The sequence below is a fragment of the Ursus maritimus genome, unplaced genomic scaffold (genome assembly GCF_017311325.1).
Source record: "Ursus maritimus isolate PB19 unplaced genomic scaffold, ASM1731132v1 scaffold_22, whole genome shotgun sequence".
Classification (NCBI taxonomy): domain Eukaryota; kingdom Metazoa; phylum Chordata; class Mammalia; order Carnivora; family Ursidae; genus Ursus; species Ursus maritimus.
In genome coordinates this window covers 39532747-39559491 of record NW_024424675.1, presented here as the reverse complement: position 1 = coordinate 39559491, position 26745 = coordinate 39532747, and the positions used below count along the sequence as shown (strand labels likewise).

Here is a 26745-nt window from a genome sequence, read left to right as displayed (position 1 = left end):
TGAACGCAGTCAAGTAACCGGTGAAGTGACAGATGGAAAAGCGTGCACCTTTTAAGGCCTTGTAATCTTTGGGTTTACTGTGAAAAGTTTCAGAAAAACCATAGACTCTTACGGTGTCACTGTCCGTGGGCCCTGGAAAATCGCCATGAGTTCGCATATACACACCTCTTCTCTGCTTCACCAGAGTTACAGAAATGCTTCCCGAATATGTCATTTCATGAGCTTGTTTTCTGCATTTCGACTAAGTTCAGCGGCTTGTGCCCATGACATTAATTATGCAAGACTCAAACAACCGAGCAGGCGCATTTTGGGGGCGAGTTTGAAGAAATCTATTTGTGACCTTAAAGAAATTCTGTGGGGACTGTGGGCTAGCCAATGTATTCTGTGATTAAAGTCTACACTTAGGCCTTGACCTATTTTTAAGCTCTTTTCTGTATGCTTTTCAGAAGGAGAAATCCCTATTCTGAAATATTATTATTTTGAAAAGGAGGAATAAAAACCCAGGTGACACAGGGGAGTTGGCCCCTCGGTGAGCTCCTCCCCCCAGACTCCTGGTGAGAGCTACCTTTCGGAGCTGTTGTCAGCACAGAAGGGTTAGGACGTCGGGGCGGTGTTCACCGTCATATCCCGTACCACCTAGGACAGTATCCCGCACACAGCAGGTGCCTTCTAATCTTTGCGGAACGAATTTGCCGAATGAATTGTTTTTCCCATTCTCTCTCGTGTTCCCCCCGTGCTTTGTAACATGTGCTATATTTGGTGAATTTGCTGAACTACGAAATGGGGCCAAAGACATCAAACTTAAATATTTATATACCATTTTTTTTTCAGTGGACGTATTCAGCGTGCAGCTGGTTGGTGGTCTTAGCTAGAAGGAGGGATGGGGAAGGAAAGGCAATTTCTCACCCCCACTGATACCAAGGGTTGGCGGTGGAATGGAGATCCTCGAGTGTGATTTGTACGATATTTGCACGTCATGTTCCTTTCTGTTTCCCAAGTTCCCATATATCAGCATTCTGTTTATTCAGAGAGAGGAAAAGAGTAGTCTGAAAGCAGATACGAGCATTCTCCTGAGCTCATGTTAGTTCTTCCCTCCAGAAAGAAGTTTCTAGAAGCCTTGAAGGGCTTGCCAAATGAAAAGACAGGCCTGGTCTCTAGAAATGTACTGAGAGCTGTGATTACCCCACAGCATGAGCCCAGATCTTGTTTCCTAAGGAGAACGTTAGCAGCTGTCCCTCAGCAGTGACATTCACACTTACCAAGTGACAATTCATGAGTCTTACCAAATTTATCAATATTTTTGTCTCTCGCCTCCCACCCCACCCCTCCATAGAAGTTGCGCTAACAAAACCATATAGATTAAATGTTGAAGCAGATGATTTATTTTTTTTCTTGGAAGGGAAACAATTTCTGCGGAGTTGGGAATTGTCTTGTGTCCTCCCCAGTTGGCGCAAGAGCTCGAGAATCTGCTTTTGAAGGGTAGCGACAGAAGACATAGCTTTATCTAATAACCCTGGGTTGGAGCAGGCAATTTGTAACAGCGTCAGGAAGCCCAATGCTAATGCATTGATTTTCCTTTAATAGAATTTCGTTGTCGAAGGACGGTGCTCAGTAGAGTCCACCCTTCAGTCTTAACCCGTGCGAAGGCTGTTCCTTTCCAGTTGAGCTCCATTCATTTCTGGTTGAATAGGTTAAGCAAAGACAGACCTCGCTGTTCTCAATTCACTTTATGATCCTCCCATCATAAAAAATAATATCAGCACCTTGCTTTTCATGTCAGAACTACATTTGAGCCGCTATTCCCTATGCCCATGAGTAAATCCCATAAAAGCCGCCCCGTTGTACTGTTGCTATTTTTCCTTGTGGGTGATTGATTGATGGATGAGTGCTGACACTTCAATGAAGCTATTTCGACTGCCATCTCAATCCGATGATGTGAGGGGTATATTTTCTGTCCATGCCTCATTACTTCAGAATGACATTCCTGGAACTTCATTTACTTTTTCCCTCCTTCCCCGAAGCGCCATATTTTTTCCCATCTAGGTTATGCATGCCATAAAAAAAGCAATTTGCTATTATATGTGGCATAAGGGCAACACTTTCCCTAGGAGGTAAATAAGAAGTTTTTTTTTTTTTTTTTTTTTTAATCCCAATGTTGAATTTAGGGATCGTGTCAAAATTTCCAAAGCAATTTCCACAGGCAGGCTTCCACGAGAAATGGTGAAGAGGATATTTGGCTTCGTTTTGTTGGTGTTGAGACTTTTCGTGTGTGTGATAACCTTGGTAATTAAAGCAACGACAACAAAATTGTTTTTTGTTTGTTTCAGAATCATCTAAGTTCCTAGTGTTGTACCTAGAAGAGTTTAACTATTTCGCCTATAACTGAGTAGCAGTTTATAACACAATCCAGACTTTATTTGTCCTTTGAGAATAAGGAGATTCATTGTTTAAATGCAATGATAGATTTATCTATTTATAGATTGCTTTCAGTTGTATAGAAAACGCTCAACTAGAGTAAACAGCTCTACCCCTGAATTTCCAAACTGTGCACTAGGTATGCAAGACTTTTAATATTAAAACATGCTCTTAGCTTTTCCAAGTTGACTTAGGACCTGATTTTAATCTGTGTAATACAGTATTCCCGTTAATAATAACGTATAATTAAGACATCCGTTAAAAATCCATAACGTTAATTTAATGGAGAAAATCTAATACAGTTCTATTGGAATTTTTACGTTAAATTAACTTTAACGGGCTTTTAATGGATGTCTTAATTAGATCTCATTATTAACGGGAATATTCCACAAATTAAAATTGGGCCCTCAAAGTTTTAATGAAAAAGTTGTGGGAACACATTTAAAATGGACACCCTAGTTCATGCTTTCTCAAGCTAAGCTGCGTTTCCCAGTCCATAAACAACAGGTTCTGCAGAAAGAGATCACCAGGCAGGACGGCTGCTGAACTTTCCACCCTGCAGTGATCTCATCTTCTTGCTTTCCTCCAGATCCCGCATCTCACCAATTTCCCCAGTTCTGCCAATTTGCAGGGCTCGTATGCATACTTGAAACCACTTTTTTTTTTTTGGAACCAACAAAGATAATGATTAAGAAGATACCCACCACTGCTTGGGAAAAAGTCTTTGGCAGCAACATGGTTAAGCCTAACTGTTTGAACAACTTTCACAGAAGATGAACATTGTTCAGAGGTTTTCTTGGCTCAAACTCTGGTCTAACTTAATAATTCTTCCAGTTTGCGGTGATTAATGGCTCCCCAGTGCAGGGGCAGGACTGGGCAATCCAGGTGCAACCGTAATTGTTGCTCTGAACAGAAACATTTCCTTTAGACAAACGTTCCCAGAGGGGTTATAAATAGGAAATGGACATCACCATGAAAAGTAAGCTTCCAAGGGTCTGCGTATAGCACAGCTCACTTGGACATTAAACTATGGAGACTCATACTCCCCCGCCCTTTCCTGTCAAGTGTTACAGACCGATGAAATAAGTACATCAATGTTCTCAGTCATTATTTTTCTTCAGTGGCACTTTGTTTTCTCGTGACAGTGAAAAGGGGACCATGGAGACGAGACTGCCTCAATTGCAGTTTATCAATGAAAATCTAATATCGTCCATAAGCAGAGAAGTGGAAATCAATACTTCATTACCAAATTGTTAGTAAGAATGAAGAGAGATGGCTGGGGTAATTTTTTTTCTTTTTTCTTTTCTTCTTTCTTTCTTTCTTTCTTTCTTTCTTTCTTTCTTTCTTTCTTTCTTTCGGCAGTTTTCTCAGAGCAGGGTGTCAGGAGGAGTACAAGGTCAGAAGCAGGTGGTACAATGAAGAAGGACTCAGTGTGAGGGAGATCCAGGCTGGATAGTTGAAACTAAGGCATTTGTCCTGTAATGGGAATCAGAACAACAGAAAAAGACGCATTATTTTCTGAGGAGTAGCTCTGGTGGTTATTTCCCCCAGGTCGCCGAATTACCCACCTGCACTATTTCATTTGTATTAATGTTAGGCATGGAGTCATAGTTAAATCTAGTCTAGGGTATGATATGACCATGTGATGGGATTTAGAAAGGAAAAGCCAGTTTAAGGAAAAAAAAAAAGCCCCTTAAAATATAATGTATGGAAGAGATATTTATACACTCATGTTCACAACAGCGTTATTCACAATAGGCAAAAGGAAGGAGCAGCCTTGATGTCTATCGATGGATGGATGGATAAACAGAATATGGTATATGTATAGATACAATGGGATATTATTCAGTCTTAAACGAAAAGGAAATTCTCATACATTCTACAACATGGATGAACCTTGGGGACATTATGTTAAGAGAAAATAAGCCAGTCATAAAATACTATATGACTTCACTCACCTGAAGTATCTAGAGTAGTCAAACTTATAAAAACACAAAGCAGAAATGGTAACTGCCAGGGGCTGGGGAATGGGGAATTGTTGTTTAATGGGTATAGAGTTTCAATATTGCAAGACAAAAAAGTTCTGGAGATGGATAGTCGTGATGGTTGCACAACGATGGGAACGTACCTAATGCCACTGAACTGGACACCAGAAAATGATTCAGATGATAAATTTGATGTTTTGTGTGTTTTTCCACAATTAAAAATAAAACCTATAATATAGGAATTTCTCATTATAAATTATTTCGAAAAAAAAATTAACTATGGCCCCACCATCCAGAGGGAGCTCCTATTCACATCTCCTGTGTTTCCTTCTAGTTTTCTCTTCCCATGAATTTGTGAGAGGTGTACATAGTCACAACTACCCACGGTGTGACGTTCTTCTCTGGTGCTTCCCCACTTGGAAGCCCCATTGTAAATGGCTACGCTGAGTTCTATCGCCTACACTATCAGAATTTACTAAAACATTCTCATGATGTTGGACATTTAATTTGCTTCCAATTTCATTCAGTAATAGGTAACACTGTGATGAACATCTTTATGTTTAAAGCCTTGCAGTGTGTTGGGATATATTCGTAGGCTTAAACTGCCAAATGTGGCATTCCTGTGTCAAAAGATAGGAATATTTTTGTGGTTGGGGAAGTGCTACTTAGAGGTGTGCTTTGTTATGGGAGATTAATTGGGAGAATTTTTTTTTCTTTCAGATATGTGCTATCTGGATTACTGTAAGAATTCATATAGTTTCCATTAGCCCAAGCTGGGTGGCATTCCTTGTTTACGTCATGTTATTTAGTGGTATTGCCCATTTTAGGGAGAAAAAACACCTTGGACTTATATAATTAGTCTTTTGGAAGAGGAAACCTTCCAAGTTTCTAGTAGAAGAATAAAGAGACGTTGAAAATTGTTGACATTTGATGTGTGTAAAGAAAATATGAACAAAATAACTACAACCGACGTTATAAACGATTCCTTGGTAAGAAATAGTAGGACTCCAATACTCGAGCCAGTTGTTACATACCTACCAAATGCCAGATACTTAACACATATTACCACTAACACTTGAAACAATCTCATTTTATTATTTATTTATTTATTTTTAAAGATTTTATTTATTTACTTGACAGAGAGAGAGACAGCCAGTGAGAGAGGGAACACAGGCAGGGGGAGTGGGAGAGGAAGAAGCAGGCTCCCAGCAGAGGAGCCTGATGTGGGACTCGACCCCAGGACTCTAGGATCATGCCCTGAGCCGAAGGCAGAGGCTTAAAGACTGAGCCACCCAGGCACCCAAAACAATCTCATTTTAAAAATAAAAGAGTCTCAAGGAGGTTCGTGACTTGTCCAAGGTCACACGGCTAATAAAAAGCAGAGGATGGCTTTAAATTTATGTCTTCCCATTTGAAAGCTTCCATGCTCACTTCCGGCACCCCATCCTCCCCTCCCCCCCCAATTTAGATTACAGGTGGTCACCATCAGTGGAAGGAGTCATTTCCCTTCGACATTAGGTTTGTATTTCAGAGACAAAGTAGTCTTCCCTCTGACTTGGTTGGAACCCCCTGGCAGGTCCAGAAACTTGAAGGAGAATGGTCACGTGGTTGGAGGAGAGAGGTGGGTCAGAGAAAGAGAAAGAGATTAGAGGGGAGAAATTGTAACTGTTATTAGGGGAAGATAGGAGGAGGGAGAGGGAGAAGGAAGAGAGCCAATTTTCTTAAAGGGTGAAAGTGTCCTACGCTGTGAGGCAGGATGAAGTCCTGGGTGGAGGGTTGATAAACACTCTATGTGAGGCCCTCCCTCTCTCCTCCCTGACCATGATATTAGTGTGATGCCAGTTTTAGAGAACTTTGTTTCATTTGTCACTTCCTTGAACCCATTCCAGATTTGTTCAACATCCAGATTCCTCTGGTTGGGTTTCCCACAAGGCAAAGTTTGCTCTGGAGTGAGGAGCAAGGAGAACGAAAAAAAATAATTGTATGATATTATGGTTCCTTTCTTGGATAGTCACAATACACACCACCATATTAAAGACTCTGAGAAGTCCTGCCACCAAAACCCAGCCCAACCCAACCCAATGTGTCTTTATTTAACCCAGTGCTTCCTGGATTTGTTTGATGACCCCTTTCTTTCCCACAAAACAGGAATATACTTGAGTGGTGTTTTTCTGGAAAATGTCTTCATGACAGACTCTCGTGTAAAAACAAGGAAGTTGCTCAGCTCCTAAGATCTCAGTCCTGACCTCATTATTGACTTTCTGTGATTCTTTGCTCGGGTCCCGTGGCTTTCTGGGGCCTCCAGCATGAGAAGAGCCTGTTATAGTGATAACTTGACATTTCCCAAGTTTACCCTATGCTACCCACACTAAGTCTGTGCCTCACCTCACGTCAACTTCACAATACTGTGGTGCAGAAGGGAATAGTGTCTATGCTTCCCAGCCCAGGAAATGGACGTTTAGGGAGGTAAAGCTATTTGGCCGGCAGGCACCTGGCTGGTAAGTGGGAGAAAGGGTACCCAGGTTCAGGGTTGCCTGGGCTCTTAAAACCACTGCTTTTTAGATGGTCTGTGATGGCCTGATAATGTCGTAAAGTGCTGAACACATTAATAATTCAGAGGCATTTCTCCAACAGTATCTGTACAGTTAGTTTCTGAGTTAAATTCTAGATACGAGTGTCTTCCATTAAAACCTGGCTATGGTGCTATTTCTCCTTGACAGATCTCCTATTCCACCATGATGGATGGAAGTGGTAGATTCTTCCAGAAAGTCAGTGGTCCTGTATTATTTTTATTTTTTTTAATTGTTTGCTTTTTATTTTTTTAAGTTTCTTTTTTTTTGTTTGTCCTTTTTTTATAATATTTTTTTTATTATATTATGTTAGTCACCATACAGTACATCCCTGGTTTTTGATATAAAGTTCGATGATTCATTAGCTGCGTATAACACCCAGTGCACCATGCAATATGTGCCCTCCTTACTACCCATCACCGGTCCATCCCATTCCCCCACCCCCCTCCCCTCTGAGGCCCTCAGTTTGTTTCTCAGAGTCCACAGTCTCTCATGCAGTGCTCCTGTATTAAAAGAGAATGTGTAAAGAGGAGAAGAACTGAATCTTGGGCCACTTTGGGATGACATACTTTTTCTTAGGATTTCTTGTCTTAGAAGAAGAAGCAGCAGCATCTTTTTTTTCTGTAGGTCTAAAGATGAGACCCTGGCAGAATATTAAAACTAGAAAATGAAGAGAATGAGAAGTAGCAGTTTTCTTTCTCACTGCTCAGAATGCAGTGTGTAAACTACTCTTGGTTGTGTCTCCGATGGCTGTTGAGGCCAAGCTTTGCCGTGGCACTTTTTTTTTTTTTTTTTAGTATGTTAAGCTACTACTATAAAAATAAAACAGAAATAAATAAAAATTTTAATTACATATCTAAGAAGTCATTGGCAGTGTTCGTTAAGGAGAATTTGTGAGGGAGAGCCAGGCGAAGAAATGCAATTATTTTTGTATTAATTACATCGCCTCCAACAGATGTGTAGAATTATATCTACTTTAATTTGGCCATGCTAGAATTTTTTTTTTTTTTTAAGAGAGAGAGAATGAGCAGGGGGAGGGGCAGAGGGAGGGAGAGAATCTTAAGCAGGCTCCACGCCCAGCACAGAGCCCGAGGCTGGCAGATCTCAGGACCCTGAGATCATGACCTGAGCCGAAATCAAGAGTCAGATGCTGAACCGACTGAGCCACCCAGGTGCCCCTGGCCAGGCTAGAAGTTTTAATCCCTCTGGCACATCATTTTGGTTGGCCCTTCCTCTTCACCCCATTGCTCAGGGCTGCCTTTCCTCTTTCTCTACTTTGTCCTGTTCTTCTCAGAGCTGCGCTGCATTCCCTGGGGGGCGTCCTGTGGTTGCTGCAAGGATGGGCCCACCACCAGTATTGAATGGTTGGGCGTTGAGAATCTTAGGCACCTTGCAACGTGTGGGACAGCTTCTCACAGGGTGGTGTTGTCCCTCATTCTGCGCCATTTTTGAAAATGTCTCTGTAAGTTGGGGTTTCTCAACCTTGGCACTATTGATATTTGGGGCTGATAATCCTTTGTTGTGGGAGACTGTCGTGGGCATTGGAAGATTTTTAGCAGCATCGCTGGCCTCTACCCGCTAGATTCCAGTAGCAGCCCTCTTACCTTTGAGTTGCGACAGCCAAAAATATCCCCAGACATTGCCAAATGTCCCTGGGGCGGGGAACAAATGATCTATCACAGTGGTTCAGGACTGCTGACATAGAAAACATTTTTATAATTATTCCAGCCTAGATCCTACTTCCATTTTACATGTAAACACAAAGTCTTTGGTGCACAGTTTCATAGACACTGCCTTGTCCAGAAATAAAGCTGTCTTGCAAACAAAGAGAAATTAGTTTGTTTTCTTTGGAATGTGAAGGGGAGTTATTGGCCATTAAGAAAATAAATCAAGTCCCCTCTGGCGTTGCCACTCATGGTATCTGAGATGCCCATTCAACGGCCCCGAAACTGACCTGCACGGGTCATTGACATGTTCACGATGAGGCTACATACAGTAGACACACAGTGGACGCCCTCACCATCCTTCGAGGACCTTGTGCCTGAGTGTGGCCCATGGAATGACAGCATGGGCATCATTCCCAGCGCTTGTGAGAAATGCAGAACCCCGGTCCCCAGTCCCGCTGACCAAGAATCTGCATTTCACAGGATGCTGGGTGATGCTGGACATGTTTCAGAAGTCCTGTTCGAGTGAACTTTTGTGCCCCAAAGTTTTCCTTTTGTTTCTCATTGTACACTCACTGCATCAGATGATATCTTTTGGAAATTATGTGTGTAGGCTGGTCATGTGATCTATGGATTCATTTCTGGATCGTACAGGGGAAATCATAAACTGTTTGTTGGGAAATGTCCACCCTGGGTCTGCGAAGGGTGAGGACCCCTGCCCTGCACCAGCCCCGTGTAGGCAGCTGCATCCCGTTTGTGACGTTAACGATCATCGGTGTGTTGATGACTGTGTGTCCAGACCGGCACGAACAACTGCCTTCTTGATATTTCTATGTGAATAGCTCCCAAGTCTGTCAGAGGCAACTTTTTCAAAAGCAGGGAGCTTGAACTCCCCCGCCGCCAGCCCGTTTCTCCTCCAATGTTTCTGTTCACAGGAAATGGAACCTCGAGCCACTCAACTGTCCCGGCCAGAATGTTGGGTCATCCTTGACACCTCATTATAACATTTCTCGCCAGACTCTACTCTCATGCCGTTGCCCAACGCCCCAGTTCAAGCCTGTGTCTATCGTCCCCAGATGACGATACCCTCTCCCTGAGCTACTTTCCTCTGCTCTGCCTTCTGCCCATCATTTTCCATACGGCAAACAAAGTGAGCTTATGAAAACTTTAATTAGATTGAAGCAGTCACTCCCTATTTCCTCCCAGCTTAGAGTCCTTCTGTGACCTCTACTGCACTTAGGAAAAACCCTGTTTTTCTAAGACATTCTGCCTGATCTGGCCTTGCCACCTCTCTGACCTTATTTGGGTCTCTCGGCCCCTTGCGGATCTGTCCCAAGAACACTGGCCTTCTGACAACATCTGAAACATGCCTAGAGGCTTTGCAGGTGCTCTTCCTTCTGTCTACAATGCTGTTCCTCCTATTTGTTTAGCAAGCACCTTCTCATTCTTAAAGTCTTAACTGAAATGTCACTTCCTCAGAGAAGACTTCTCTTGCCCTTGGGGCTTGACTAAGTTCTTTTGGTGTAATCTTGCATCTTATATGTTGTCCTTACGGGACTTATTGCATTTTGTAAGCATATTCATGGCTGGAATTTTTAATTTAGTGTCTTCCGCCTATACTGGCTTGTAAACGCCAGGAAGGTGGGGGCACTGTGCGCTTTTATTTATTTATTTTTTGTCTCAGATTTGTTTATGTATTTGAGAGAGACAGAGACAGAGAGACCACAAATAGGGGAGGGGCAGAGAGAGAGAGAGGGAGAGAATCTCAAGCAGACTCCTTGCTGAGTGTGGAACCCGATGGGGGCCTTGATCCCAGGACCCTGAGATCATGACCTGAGCCCAAACCGAGAGTCAGAGGCCCCACCCATGAGACAGCCAGGCGCCCCCACTGTGTGCTTTTTGATTATAACAGTACCCCAAGCAGGTAAGCCAATGCCTGATACAAAGTATGTACTTGATACATATTTGCTGAGTAAACAAAGCCCTAAAGATAACATGAAAAGAGAATTTTAAAGTATTTAATACTAAGATAATACAAACGCCAACTAGATTTGCCTGGAATCCTACTTTTCTATTTCCGTGAAAGAGACGACGTAGACTAGGTAAAGAAAAAAAGAAGAGATTAGGACAATTAGTCCAAGGAAACATAAATGGACATGAACAAACTTTGTCATCTACTTGGTACTTTCAACTTTAAAGAATAATTTATTTTGCCATTTTGAAACAATTTACACCTTTTCAAATGTTTTATACACATGCACACTCTTACACACAATGTATATATATGTGTGTGTGTGTATACTTTTCTGAAATATATTGGATAAATATTAATAGCCCCAAAGATAAAAAGATTGAGGCCATGGAAGTTTAAATAATTTGCTCCCATAGTGATTAGTGAAGAAATCAGGACATCTGACTCTAATTCTGGGCTTGTAAAAACTGGTTAAAAATGAAAAAAAAAAAAGAAATATAAATGCTGAAAATACATAAAATGCGTTATTAAAAAGAAGACTGAGTTAAGAAAGCAAAGTGGTTGTGGAGACATGTGATTCCTAACCGTGTAATCCTGGGAGAAAACTACAGTTAATATTTTTTCAAATTGATTTTACAATTTGAAAATCCAAATTGGCTCACCTACATTGCTGAATTTCATTATTAGTGCTTCACCTAATTTTTCCTAAGAGAAATCTCTGTGTGCAGAAACCTTAAACTTGAGTGGACCAATTTCAACTTTTTGAGAGAATAAAGTAATTGCTTAAATGTATTGAATGCTTTTCATACGCCAGACACAGTGCCATGTAAGTGGGTGGATGATATTTTCAAATATTATCTGATGCGTTTTTGCCTTTTCTTGATTTCTTTCTTCCATGTAGTTTTCCCACCATCGAAAGCAGACACTGAGACAAATTGCTCTTGGAAAGGGAGGCCACAAAAGAAGCCAGACAGAACAAAGTGGCTGGGCTTCTGAGCAGCGAGAGGGACTTTATCTTTCTTATAATAAATCGCAAAGAGGTTGAGTCAATAAAATAATTAAAATAGAACAGTCACATCCGGGTAACGACTACTAATTTTAGGCCCACCACTTCTGCATTATTTCCATGAATCATCTCAACACTCCAGGGAGCATGTCCAGTATTATAGAGGAAGAAGCTGACATTAGGTGACTGAAGTAACTTATCCCAGGTCACATGACACTAAATGGAAATGCATATTCCAATAGTCGATCGGAATGCATCTTTTCGGGTTTCAGAGCCTCTACTGTTCACCACCAAACGAATGGTGCCTGACGTTGGGTGTATACCAATGAGACCGCAGATTCTTTGTCAGAGGGGTGCTTGACTAGACCCTTGAAGAACAGGACACTAAACTACTATTGATCTTGATAGTCTTCTCCTTGGAACATCTAAATACAGATGACATGCATGTCATAATCGACACGCTGGAAAATCTCAACTTTTGAACTTCCTCTTTTAAAGCACAACTTGTGATAAATCAACCATGTGTCTCAAATGTATGATCTATGCTTCATGACACAAACCAGACAGCCAGCTGCCCACAGCTCTAAAGCTAAAGGCTAGTTTTTCCGTGTTTTTTTTTTTCTTTTTTTTTTTATCAGTGTCAGAGCAAACATTTTCTCAGCTGACCTCCACCTGATACCACCAACTTTGAGTGTCTAACAGAGGGGGCGAATTGGAAATAATTTAAAAAATAATTTCCATTTTGGTCTACTTAACGGGCAACCCTTGACATGGTTTAGAATCTCTTCACCACCATGTGTGAAATGGCTGTGGAATGAAACTGGCAGACACAGGGCGCCATCTTGGAGAACAACAACAACAAAAACGTCAGGCAAGAAGACTCAGGGCCTCCTGAGGGGGACACAGACGCTGTCACTAGGTGTCATTTGTGTCCTTCCTTGTGTGTCAGCTTAGAAGATTTCAGTGGCAGAAGAAAATCTTTTCCTTAAAGCACACTCTTCAACTTCAGACGACCCGAGTAGTTAAGAAACAGAAATGAACGAAAAGTCATGGGGGTTTGCCCTGTGAACATCTCTTGACAACTCATAATGGGATTATGGAGTCTTAACTGCTGTACAGTTATCCCTAATTATAACCAAAGGTACATCAATCTAAATAAAAATGATAAGGCAGACAGAGGCCTTCTCCCTCTCCCTCCCGCCAACTAGCATTTTAACACTAATCTCTCCGCGGTATGATGCTTTGACAAACTTGGAGTGGATAATTATCAGAAAAAGATGGAGCCCAGTGTTAAGTAAAACATATTTTTGCAGAAGGGAATGGTTTCAGTTTTAAATGCTCGGTTTTACCCTGGGGGCCTCCTACCATCGTGATTGCACTTCATCACAAAAGTTATGCATGGAATTTCTGCCAGACATTCAGTATCAGGAAAGGTTTTGCTTATTCTTAAATCCCGATCTACATTTTCTTTATGGAAAAGGTGAATCTTGGGGTGGATCAGGTTTCCATTTTTGCTTTCACTACTAGGAAGCTCAGCGTGCATTTGGTGGCCCAACTTTAGCGACTGTGTAGCCTCTCGGGGCTCCAGTCTATACCCATTAACTTCTTTTCATATTCACTCTTCATTTTCTTTGGGCACATTTGTTAATAGCTTGGTTCTGTCATTTACTAGCTGTGTGATCTTTGGGGAAACAATGTACCCTTTCTGAACCTAAATTCCACACTGCAGAATCAGGCTAATAATAGTACCTTCCACACACGGTGCTGGGTACACAATAAAAATGTGGATTTTAAAAAGTGATTTTTCTTTTCTTTTATGATTTTATTTCCTTGCATACAATATAGCACCTTAGATGTGTTGTGGAATAAGATGTAGACTAAATTAAGAAAATACATACATAAAATTCTGCTTATGTGTTAGAAATAAGTAATCATTGGGTCTTGGAAAGTGAATTATTCTTTCCTTCTGGAAACTTGAAGAACTAAGTAGAAGAGAGGCTCTTTAGTTCATGCATTAAATGTTGAAAAGAAATCAGTTGTCAATTCAGATGTGAAGCTCAAAAAAGTTTTCTCCTTTTATATAAAAAAAGGATAAAATAGCATTTCAAAACATTCGATGTGGTTATTAAGAAGAAGAACGTAGAAAGCAGTCATAATACCTACCATTTTATTAAGTGCTCATTACAAGCTCTGTACTTTGCAATAATATCTGATAGTAGATCTCATTGTCCTTATTTATTGATGACAAAACAGAGGCTGAACTAGAGGCTTAAGTTTCTTAACCAAGTTCAGTTAGGTAGTAGAGCTGGCATTTGGACTTTGGTCTGTCTGGCTTCAAAGCCTGTTCTCTAGCCAATATTTATTGCTGTCAAAGGAACTAACTAGAATCTTTTAAAGGCACATTGCTCAGTAAAGCTATGTAATGAAAAATAAGGATGAAAAACTGTTCAGCTGTTGTCATCCTTTCGAGAAATGAATTAGAAGGATGGCGAAGACCAGGACGACATCCTGACAACGGAAAAAGGGAAAATGTCCTTGGTGATTTCAATGTTAATTATAATTTCATGTTTGGCAATTATGTATTTCACATTTGACAATTCTCATCGATGGTTGATTTTGGTGCATGGCCATAGAAGAGAGAAAGAAAGCAATTTCCCTGTACCCATTTTTATTGAGCCACATTCATATACTCCAAAAGGGCACTTAAATTGTTTGAAAGAGGTCTAGATGCTGGCAAACACCACCATAAACAACCCGGACAGCTTAAAGTCCAAACCGCCAACGACATGATTCACAATGGAACCTATCTTCTCTAAGTGGAGTGCAGAGCCAAATGTTATTTATTACAACTAACTTACAACCAAACGAGATTCACTGCATGGACACAGCTAGGGGACTTTACAGCTGCCTAAATGTGAGTTGTTGGCACTTAGGAAGAACGGCATGCCCCCAAAACATGACAAATAAATAGGGCAGATTTTTTTTTTTTTTTTTTTTTTTACCACTGTGATTATGTGTCTAAGCCCAGGGCAGCGCTGTTTGTGGTATTGCCTACATTGGAAACAGCAGTTAGTGGGTTGGAATCTGTGTTTAGATAATTCAGATAAACCCTCCCACTTTCCAAGAAGAGTTTCCCTTCTCTTTAGTGATAGTTTCATTCATTGGGGACCTCCTCTTTGCCTGAAGCTTGACTGCTGTTGCTTTATTTAATTCTTATGATAATCTCCATCATCTCCAGACGTAGGTCTTATGAACCCCTTCTCAGAGGTCAGGAAACTGAGAGACAGAGCTTGAAGGGATGGGACCAAGCTCACGTGCCTGCAGGATGGTAAGACAGGATGTGAACTAGTACCCTTTACCAACTTGATCGCTGCCAGTAATTACCAATCCTCCCAAGAAATTTGGAAAATATGACTTATTTCCTCATTACCAATGACGGACAAGAGGATCAGAAGGTTAAATTATCCCCTCTGCCCACACAGCTATTTCCTAGTGAAGCTGGAGAGAAATCAAGATTTGTCTGGATCTCTCACCCAGCCTCATCTGACTCTACCAGTGTTTTCCAAAGTATGTTATGGAATGCCCGAGTCCCTTGAGATGCTCTAAAAAATTTTTTTTTAAAATTCATTCATTTACGCTTTAAACAAAAATCTCAGAAATGCCAAGCTCCTCCCCGCCTCACAGTCTTTGCACCTGCTTATGCCTTACCTAGAATGACCCTCCCATGTCCCTGCCTGGATAATTCCTGCTCCATGCTGAATCACTTGTCCACTGGCTTACTATCATGTCCTTAGAAAGACCTCTGCTTGTCCCAGAATCTAGACCTTTCTTTATCCCAGAAAAAAATCCAGTTTTTTTTTTTCTCTTCTAGCTCCAATCGGCCATTAATGATGTTTGTGTGAGTACTGATTTAATGCGTGGCTTTAGGAGGGCAGGGATAGTGACCGTTTATTTCAACGAGTCTCCAGAGTGCCAGCTCCGTGCCTGGCCCATGGGTGTCATTCAGTGAAGGAACATGAGTTTTTCTTTCTACTTTGCCCATTGCTCCACCTTTGCAGAATCGTGAAAACGGAAGTGAATGACCTCAGGGATCGTCCCTGCACTCACCATTTGGCAGATGGTGACCTGGAGGCCCCGACTTCACATCCCTTGCACGATGATAACAGTAACAAGAAATACTTGTTATTTATCAACCAAGCATGGTCTTGACCTGGAGCCCACGTGTTCAACCAAATATGTCTAATCCTCAAGATGAATGAGGAAACAGGCTCAAAGGTGTTAAGCAGCTTGCCCACGTTCAGAGCTAATAAGTGGCTCAGAATGATCTGTGGCTTGTGCCTCCCAGCACATTCTGCACGCTGGCCCCCCTTCCCACGGGAGTCACCTGGCAGCTTTAAAACACTCATACCTAGGCTCACTCACAGAGATTCTGCCTTAATTGGTCCAGGGCATGGCTTGGGCATTGGGGTTTTTGAAAGCTCCCCAGGGATTCTAATGTGCTGCCAAGATTGAGAACGACTGCTCTAATGTATGATTGATTGATTGATTGATTACTGCCATTTAATCAATTGCCCTTCTTGCAGAGACTCAGAATACATGACCCGTACAAGTCTACTACAATGTTCCTTGTTTCTCTCTCTCTTTCTCTTGCTCTGCCCCTCCCCACTCCAAAATCTGCATTTTTACGTGATTAAATTCCTTCGCAACACCTATAAATACAAAAACCCAAGAACGAACGCACGACTGTTTATAAAGATAGAGGCCCTCACTTACAAGTCCCAGACAAAATGGTCTAGTTACTTCTCAGATGAAAGAGTGAGCAACTAAATTTCCATACAAACAGAGAATTCACAGTAGACCTTGAAGACCCTGGGGTTTGCTTGCCCTCCAGTAATAACAACAACGGCTGTTATCAGATAATGAGGATTCACCCGGTACCAGGCGCTGTGTGAAGCTGGTGGGGGAGAGAGAGCCACCCCCCACCCCCGCCACACCAAACCAAGGTGGGTATTATCAACAGTACTGTTCTACAAAGGGTCAACTGGCTCATGAATTGATGGTCACCACGGTTGATAAGGGGTGGATTCTGGATTGAACCTTCCTCTACTTACCCCGCCCCTGTCCACACCTGTGCCATCCCCGCTAACCACGCTGCCTCCTGGAGGCCTCCTTAGGCTCTGCCCTGTGATCCCATTGGTGCACTGAAAAAACACCGAACTAGGCGCTCTTCCTCGAAGGAATTCAATGATCTCCTCCACCCTCAAATCAGCTGTTGAGAAGAAATAATATGGATTTTAAATGTCTCATTTACAAAATTTACTAGGAAGCTTTCAGTCCTTTGAAGCCTAGCTATAGATGAAGTGGTAGGGTGTCCCTCTCATCTTTTGTGTCAAGAAAAGTTAATGGAAAGCTTGTAGGGAGGTTCCCATAGCTTCAAGCTGCTCCCCCTGAGGCTGGGGGCAGGGGCAGGGGCAGGGGCAGGGTGGTGGTTGTGAGAAGCAACCATTGAGGTTAAAGTAATAATCACATATGCTTTATTGACAAGTGACGTGGAAGCCAGTGTTATGTCCTGAACTGTGCCCCCTCAAAATTCATATGTTGATGAACTAGCCCCCCATATTTCAGGATGTGACTGAATTTGTAGAAAAAGCCCTTAAAGAGGTGATTAAATTAAGAGGAAGCTGTTAGAGTGGGCCCTAATCTAATCTGACTGGTGCCCTTCTAAGAAGACGAGATTAGGACACACAAGAGACACTAGGGCTTCATGGGCACAGAGGAAAGACCATGTGTGAAGAGACAGCAAGAAGGCAGCCACCTGCAAGCCAAGAAAAGAGGCCAAAGAGAAAACCAGCCCTGCCGACACCTTGATCCTGGACATCTAGCCTCCAGAACTGTGAGGAAATAAATTGCTGTTGTTTGAGGCCCCCAGTCTGTGGTACCTTGCTACGGGAGCCTGAGCTGATGCACACAGCCAGAGAAGGAGGAGTAAATGTCCGAAGCCTGTAGCTGGTCGCACTGGCCTGGAGGCAGCCCATTCTTTCACATTCTGGAAAGTGTATTCAAATTTGTTCTCTTCCTTTCCCTTCCTGCCTGTGGTGTGAGGCGGGAGGGCAAGTATTATTAAAGCCATTTAAGAAAGAAAGCAAATCGAGGCCTGGCACATGTCCACAAAATCATAAAGCAATTTGATGGCCAATGTGACACCATACCTCTCTCTTAGAATTTAATTTGGAGGGGCGCCTGGGTGGCTCAGTTGGTGAAGCATCTGCCTTTGGCTCAGGTCATGATCCCAGGGTCCTGGGATCGAGCCCTGCATCGGGCTCCCTGCTCAGCGGGGAGACTGCTTCTCCCTCTCCCAGCTGCTCCCTCTGCTGGTACTCTCTGTCTCTGTCAAATAAATAAATAAAATCTTAAAAAAAAAACTTTAAAAAAGAAAGAATTTAATTTTGAGGAGAGGTAAACATGCTTTTGGGAAAGGAAATCCTCCGGTTGGTTCAAAAGGAGTTTCTTAGAAACTGTTGACTCCATAATTCTTTTAGCTTACACCTAAAGAGTTCCCCTAGTAGCAAGTAGGGTTACTCAGATATTAGTTTTAGGCCAGCACAGGGACTCTCAAAGAGCTTTGCAGAAGAGAAGGGATGTACACAGTTCTAGAAGGGGCATCCAAGGGCGTGTGTACTGGAGAGAGTCTTTTTGGGATTTCCTACCCTCATTTCAATCAAAGCAACTTCCGTTTATCTGTTTTGTATACAGGGCTCCATATAAGTTTATACTTGAAAAATATTCAACTGCTCCCCTAAATTGTTCCTATAAATTTATATGATGATGATGATGATAGAGCCCGATGCCCACTGGACCAGGTGAAGTAACAAAACTTTGGCTGTGTATTTTCAGCTCTTACCAGGGAACACTTGACAATATTCTTTCAACAAATATTGGGACAGCATTTGTTTGGTGCCAGACACTGGGTCCTATCTCAATGCAAGGAATGCAGCAGGGAACACACCAGACAGGACCTCCGTCTTTGGGGGATTTGAACAGTGGAGGGAGAGAAGACGAGGTGCAAGACCATAGGAGGTAAGGCCAGTGGTGTGGAGAAGATGAGACAGGGTGCTGGAAAGGTGAGGGCCTGTTGGTGTGAATGGCAGCCCATCCACTCCGAGAAGGGACCAGAGAAGGCTCTCTGGAAGGTCGTATTTGAGTTAAGACCTGAAAGATGAGAAAGGGCCACCCATGGTGGGGGGAGGTGCTGGAGGAGTACATGCCCGAGTGGGGCATCTGCAAATGCAAATCCCCAAAGGGCACTGGAGGGGACGTAACAAAGCCAGCATGGTTGGAGGCTGAGCCCAGACTAGCAAAACCAACCTGCTAACCACCACGAGTAAAACCAGAGCGGCATCCCCCACTCCACGGCCTTTGAATCAAGTCCCATCTGTAGCCTGTCTTTATGTGGTCTATGAGTTAAGAATGATTTTTACATTTTTAAAGGACTGGAATACATCAAAAGATGGATAATAGTTCATGACACATCAAAATTATATGAAATTCCTATTTCAGACTCCATTGATAAAGTTTTATTGGCACACGGACACACACATTTGTTTACATATTATTTATGGCTGCCTTCATGCTACAAGGGCAGAGCTGAGCAGCTGTGACAGATTGCATTAGTCTGGAAGTCCAGAATATTTACTATCTGGCCTGTGCCGCCCATCATTTGTTCTTTTTGGAAATAGCTCTTTTTGAATACTTGTAGATGTGACTTCCTTCTCCTTAACGCTGGGTCCCTTTTCCTCAAAGGTCTCTAGACAGAGACATCCATGAAACACTGGCTCCTTGGATTCAACACTCCAAGAAGGTCTACCTTACTCTTTGCTGATCGCTGATATGTATTGCTTACTTGCATTAATATGTGCTGAGAGATCTTCCTGTGCCTGGCACTGGGCTAGGTGCCGGATGGATGTTTAGCCTGGAACATGATGGTTTGGTCCTTGCCTTCTTGCACTTTATGTTCTAGTGAAACAGGTTTTCAGCAGACCTTCCTTCTGCTCTTAGCTGCCTCTGCACCACGGGCATGGTAGCTGTTGGATTCGTAGCTGCAGGGTCAAGCCAATCCAACGTATGCCGTACTCACGTCAATGCCCTGCTAGTTGGGCAGTGTTTCAGTGAGCCACAATGGGGAAATAAGGGAGTGAAACATGCATGAAGTCATTTCCACACTACGAGGAAGACCTCCACCTGACACCCATGCATAGAATTTGGGGGATCCGTAAACTTGCGTGGGAAAGAAGATGACGTCTTTCGTTTCATACACCTCTAACTGAAATCCTTCACTTATGAATGTAGACACCAAATCATAATAGTAGTAGCCGCATCCCGATTTTTACCACCAATATTTTCACCACACCATCACAGATATTTTATGTTATTACATGTTATATTTTATTTTATTACAGCTGTTGAAAATACCTTGCAGTATCATATACGCTTATCATGACTTTGAAATCACAGTGGTCATTAGCCTTAGTGCTGGTCATGCTATTTAATGTACATAAATTCATTTATTACTCTGGGACACATTGGCTTCTTTAGTATTTGGTAACTGTACTTCTGTGATTTTTAAAAAAATTTAAAAAATCCTAAATATTTTACTGTATGTCTTTATTTATTTATTTTTTAAAAAGATTTTATTTATTTATTTGACAGAGATAGAGACAGCCAGCAAGAGAGGGAACACAAGCCAGGGGAGTGGGAGAAGCAGGCTCCTAGCAGAGGAGCCTGATGTGGGGCTCGATCCCAGAACGCCAGGATCACGCCCTGAGCCGAAGGCAGACGCTTAACCGCTGTGCCACCCAGGCGCCCCTACTGTATGTCTTTAAAAGCATTAGTTTTGAGACGGGCTGTAGGGGCTTCCCCAGATGGCCAAAGAAGTTCACAGCCTGAAACAATGAAAAATTTTCATAGCCTAAGGAAATCAAAGGCTCCTTCAGCGAAGTGAATCTTAACCTTAGATGAGCATTAGGGGAAGGTTGGTGATGCCTGGAATTTTGAGTAGCAATTGTTACTCAAGTTATTCAAGTTTATGGCAAAGACAAGAGATGACATTATAAGCAAATTTTTGCTTTTCTGTGTATGTGTGTGTATGCATTTGTAAACACACACTCATTTATTTATTTTATCTGGAGAGAGAATCTGTAGCCGTCATCAGATTCTCAGGAAAGTTCTTGATCCAAATACAAGTGCAGAACCACCATGCTAGAATGAGGAGTCCTAGGATGGGGACTTTTTCTAAACCAGGAGTGATTCAGGAATAGTGGTTCAGGAATAGTCCCGAATAGCCAATACGGCTTACCTATCCAGAGAATTTTATTTCTCTAAGTACCGCTCCCTGACCCTGGTCTGTTTTTATTCAATCCAAAGCCTCAAGTTCATCCAAAACCAAGAAAACTTCCTGCAAGGAGCTAAATAAGTGGCCGCGACAGCATTTGTATGAAAGATTCTCCCAATATCTGCTTTTATGTGAGGAGGGGGGCACCAACGGCTCCTCAAGTTAATCTTCATTATCACCCAAGTGGGTTTTCCCCCCGTGGTTTTAAATTAAGATACTCTGGACACTCTCCTTTCTTTCTTCTACTCCACATACACAATCAGACAGCCAGGAATTTTAATTAGACCTCCTCTATTACTAGAACACAGGAAAAAAAATTCATGGCTGGTCAGAAGGACCCCAAGCTAGGAAAGAGAAAGGTAATCATTTAATTTGTTGTTGTTTCCATAAATCAGTGCCCAGTCATCAATTTCACCACATATTTGAGAGCACATGTTATTGACAATGTGTTCGTGGAGAAAAATGGAGTTTGTTGGCAAAGTTGTTCCATTTTCTAAAGATTAAATTGTTCATTGTACAGGCCGCCATCTGCCCTCCCTGGAAGAGATTTAGTTGCTGGCAGAGGCATTCAAAGTCTAGAAGATAAAGTTAAATTTCTTTTTTTTTTATTGCTATGCATAACCAAAGGCAAGTTCATTCATTCATTCATCCATTCATTCAATATTTATCAAAAGTTTCCTATGCGATGTCAGATAGTTTCCAAGGATTGGGTACTTATGGAAGGACCACCTACAACCTTGGAACTGATTGATAAACCTGTGGTCTTCATTCAGAAATGGAAGCCCTGAATGGCTAGCATTTCTGTCTCCTGACCCAACCTGTGTGTTACCAGGAATCTACCTGGCAGAATTGTGGCGAGTAAGACAAGTCTCTTCCCTTCAATAAGCGTCTAGTCTATAGAGGATTCATAAGGCAGACACAGCTAACAGCAATACAACTACAACACATATCTTGGGAAAAACCCAAAGAGAGGCAGAGCTCATTTTTGAGTAGAAGCATCTTAGAAGAACTGAGTAGAAGAATCTGAAAGCAATTTGACATGAAACTTTCCATATATAATATTCGTTTATACATACACTGTCCTGTTAGAAGAAGGTGTTGGTATCCCCATTTCATGGTGAAGCTATTGAGGCTCAAAGAGATGAAGTAATTGACTCAAGTTCACACAGCTAATACAGGTTGGCGGAGGGTTCACTTTCTTTGTCAACTGCAGGGCTGACCTCTGGGTCATGTAAAGCAGGGTCTCAACATCCCTCAAACTTTTCACAGTTTAAGTTCTAAACCATTTACCTTGCCCCTTTGCATGAACTGCATCTGAAGCCACTCCTATCCTCTTCATTACTCATCCGGGGCTTTTATCCATTGACTTCCTTTTGTTCTTCAGACTGGATGGGGCACTTGTGGTCATGGCCTTGACTATAATTTGGGTCTTTATTTTCAGACTACGCTCTCTTGAGCAACCCAAAGTCTATCCATCTTTAGGTCTGACTGGCTTCTTAGGCTCTCCTCAGCTAGGTTTTTCCAGACCCTACTAGCAAACCCATTCATTAACTCAATCCAATAATGAATTCACTCAATTAATTATTGTGTCTCTGTGGTGCACTTACTGTGCTAAGAGATGATCAAGAATGAAGTGACCCCTACTTTTACGGTCTAGGGAGGAAAATATCTTGGGGTAAACACACACAAATAATGAAAACATTACAATGGATGCAAACATTATCCAGAAAAGCATGTGGATTCATGAGGGAGAATATCAGGGGGCTCTAATGTCATCTTCATGTGTACTTGGGTGCATCTTGGAGAAGAGAGAAGATGTCACAATAAGCTTCTATGGGGAGGGTCTTTTGTGCCAGGATCTGAAGAATTAGTTGAAACTAAACAGCCAGATAAAGGATTGAAGAAAGAGAATTCTTAGAGAAGACCCAAAATAGTTGGCCCTTAGGCAGGAAGGAATTTGACTTGTTCAAGGAACTGAGAGAAAGCCAGTGTGGTTGGGGTGTGGAGGTAAGATATCCCTAAGCATTCAAAGTCATTGAGGTTAGCACAAACATTTTCAACAGAATAATTTTTCTTTGGTCCTGCATACTGAATATATAATAAGATTTGATTTCCAAAAAACAAATTTGGGATGTATGGTTTATAAAAGCATGAATGCTTTATTCCCTATGCACACTTGAATGTCTTAGTTGGCTGACTTTTAGATCTAGACGGTTATGAACCAGGGACTAAGAAGATTGCATTCAGTCACTAAAGAGGAACCATCACAACCCTCACACTCTGTGTGTGCAGTAAAAACTTGAGACTGTCCTTTATCTAGAATAGCTTTATAACGTTTTTCATGAATGACATAAACAATATGACGTATTGTTTCAAATTTCAGTCCACTTTTTCCAGAAAGATTTTCCAATCTGTTTCCCAAGATGTGCACTTCAGGCTGGGGAAGTGAGATTTATTGTCTTTTTTTTTTTTTTTTTTGGCTTCTGAGACTGTAGATTGGTGTTTAGAGGAGGAGAGAAGAGAAGAGCATTGTAGGGAGAGGATAAACTCTCAAAGCCACAACTTGGCACTTTTTGTTTTCTTTTCCCGGCAGCCTACATGAGTACTAGGAGAAAAATGTGCTCTTCAGAGTTTCCTTTCCATTAAAATTAGTAATAAACCTTTATTAAATCATCAACGATAATAGGATAAAGACAGATGGGTTTTGTATAAGTTCAAGAAAAATCAGAGACTATACATCGGCAACAAAAAGCAATCCCTGTGATTTTGAAGCACTTAATTGTCAAGGCAACCAAAATGCCTTACACATGTCCTTTCTTCTTACCTTCACGTAACTCTTGCAACGTAGCGAGTTTAAAGATGGTGAAATGGGGAGGTCAAAAGCACAAGCGAAATAATCGGTGGAGCAAATATGTCCAGTATTGCTATGTCTCAGTTCATTTCAACCAATGTTAAATGAGTAAGGCATAGCCACGATTTAGCAAGAGGGCTAAGATATGGCCATTTGTTGATGTGATTGTTCCATCAACAAACATTTGAACACTTAACTCATATCAGGCCCTGATTTCAATAAGAGGGGCTCAGCAAGTATATTAGGCAGATGTGGTCTCTGCCCACAGGGAACAAATTTATAATCTGGTGAAGAAGGTAGAACAGAAACCATGTAACAAAAAACAGATCAGTGTTGCCAAAGGGAAGTTGAGGCTGGTCTGGAGGCTTATAAAGGGTGTAATTAATGTGCACATACATAATAGCATTACAGAGCAGACCCTGGGACACTCTCAATGCGGGGGGCCGGGGGAGGAAGGTGGCTCCCATGCGGCAGTAATCACATATAATTAAAGAATCAGGAAACAAAAAAAGAAACAGAGGGAAGCTGAGATGGGCCTTGAAGAATAGAAGAGGACTCTAATAGGGGAAGATGGGGCAGACAATACTCCACATTGAGGGAACAGCCAGGTATAAGGACGCAGGCTCGTTTGGAGAAATGTTGATAAGTTCACTTACCCAACACATTGCTTAGGAGATGTGATATGACACTACTTATCTCCTTATTTTTTTTCCTTTTTTTTTGTCATAGTAACATAAACACAGTAAGGCCAGGGACATTTCTTACTTTCTTCAGTGGCTATTGCCAGAGGCTTCAACAGTGCCTGACAAATGGTGGGTGCCTCATGAATTTTTGCTGAATGAGTAAACGGTAGTTGCAGATAATTATATAATCATTGCATGCATACTATGTCCTATGCACCATGCTGAGAGCTATTACTTTTTATTTAACCCTCACAACAACCCTATGAGTGGAGAGAACACCGAGGCAGAGAGAATCTTAGCAACCTGCCCAAAGAATCCCAGCTAGGATGTGAACCAAGAGCTCTCTGATTCTGGGGACCATATGTCTAACTCTCATGCAATCCTGCCTTTCAGTATGGCCCAGTGGTTAGGAGTTGTTACTGACATCAAAAAGGACGTCTGGGGTGATCTGGGGAGGACCATAGCAAAGTGTTTGGGGCGGTGATGAGTCATCAGAAATCGATAGAGGAGGATAATGTGATAAAGCCGGTTCCAGTCGTCTTCTCTGTAAATAGGTGATTATATGCACTGAGTTTTGTAAGGGTATGCAAATTGCTCAAAAAATTTTTAGAAGGATCCTCTTTTGAGGGTCTACTGGGCCATCTGCCAAATACTTTGCTTGTATGGTCACTAATCTTTCCAGCAATCTTGCAAAGTGATTGTTATCGTTTTCTTTTTGCAGGTGAGGAAAATGTGGTCCAGAGACATGTTCAATTGTATGTCCAAAATCACACAGCTAGGGTAATGGGAAATTGAATAGAATTTCTTTGTTTGATGATACTTTGGCTAATGCCACAAAGTTAAGGATTATAGGAGCTGCCCACTTCATATTTTAAAGGAAGCTGTGCATGCCACCTTAACCAAGTGATGCCATTCACATCACCGGTACTGACATCAACATCGTGGAATCTCTGATATGATAAACCAAGAGGGCACATCGTTTCTATGGTATTCTTGCCCAAAGCCCATAACTTCAATCGAATCATGACAAGATACCAGACAAACCCAAATTGGGACACATTCTACAAAATATCTGACCAGTTGTGGTCAGTGTTAAAGTCAGAAAAAACAAGGGAAGATTGAGGGATTTTCACAGATGGGAGGAGAAGGAGACACAACAATGAAATCCAATGTGAAAGCCTACGTCAGCAAAATTTCAGAGCCGCAAGAGGAAATTAGGGTGATATTCAAGTAAAGTCTATAGTTGAGTGAATATGATTGAGCCAATGCTCGTTTCCTGGTTTTGAAACTTGCACCACGGTTAGGTAAGATGGTAACACTACAGGAAGCTGGGCGAAGCGTCTCTCGACTGTTTCTGCAACTTTAAGTCTAAAATTATTTCAAAATAAAAAGTAAAAAAAAATTAAAGGGGGAGTGGAGAAACTTATTCTCATGGGATTTATTACATGGTAGAATAGGCCATTGATCGCCATTTTTCCTACCTGCCACTAGCCCATCTAGGAAAAGACTAGAGGAATTCATTGAAAAGCTGTTGAGGGGGCCACAGAAGCTGGGAGTACATTCCAGCGAGGAGGAGAGATTAGCACCTAATTTCTTGTTGGGCAATGTTTATGCAGCAGATTTTCTGGTCTATACTCATGACTATTGAGAAGGAGAAAAAGACATTGGGGAGAGATGGCAGGGCAAATGAGGGGTAAGCAGCTTGCCTACCCTCTCATTGTTTTGGTAAGAAAAAAGGATGTGCTCGTTGTCAGGAAGTCAAGAGCTCTCTTGTATCTGGCTGGTACCCAGCCCTAGACAGGAGGAGAGAGGCCCTTGGTGACAAGAGCATGAAGAATGAACCATGAGAGGGCAGACGAAATGTTTAGGGGAACTAGAAGTCATCCTGAATGGAGCACATCTCCCACTTCAGGATCTGGGACTTCCGTGGACCCCACCAGAGAGTCAGGCCCTAGATGCGTGCCCCTTAAGGGGCACTGGCTGACCAGAGAGGACGCTTCATTAATACAAGAGGTTGTCCCTCTTCTCCCCACCCCTCCTTTCAAGATTCAACACATCCAAGAAAAAAAGGGGCCTAGAGGAAGAAGGGGGAGGAAGTAGAGAAAGAGTGGAAGAGCTGATCTTGGGCTCTCTTCTTGTACCAAGGCTGGGACAACCAGAGTGACCTGGTTCTGCTCCATGTCGCTCTCATCCTCGGGAGGCTAGCGTGGG

General features: G+C 42.1%; 1 protein-coding gene across 2 annotated transcripts in view; it reads right to left on the bottom strand.

The window, feature by feature from the left end:
* Positions 1–1365: 1365 nt before the first annotated feature.
* The window catches only part of TSHZ2 (teashirt zinc finger homeobox 2), a 434502-nt gene continuing 409122 nt past the window's right edge, over positions 1366–26745 (bottom strand). For both annotated transcript variants that reach the window (XM_008697997.2, XM_008697998.2), the window contains exon 3: positions 1366–3891. Coding sequence is in view for 1 of the 2 variants with exons in the window: in XM_008697998.2 (XP_008696220.1) it covers positions 3890–3891 (2 nt within the window). In the remaining variant the exon portion in view is untranslated. The remainder of the gene's footprint in view (positions 3892–26745) is intronic.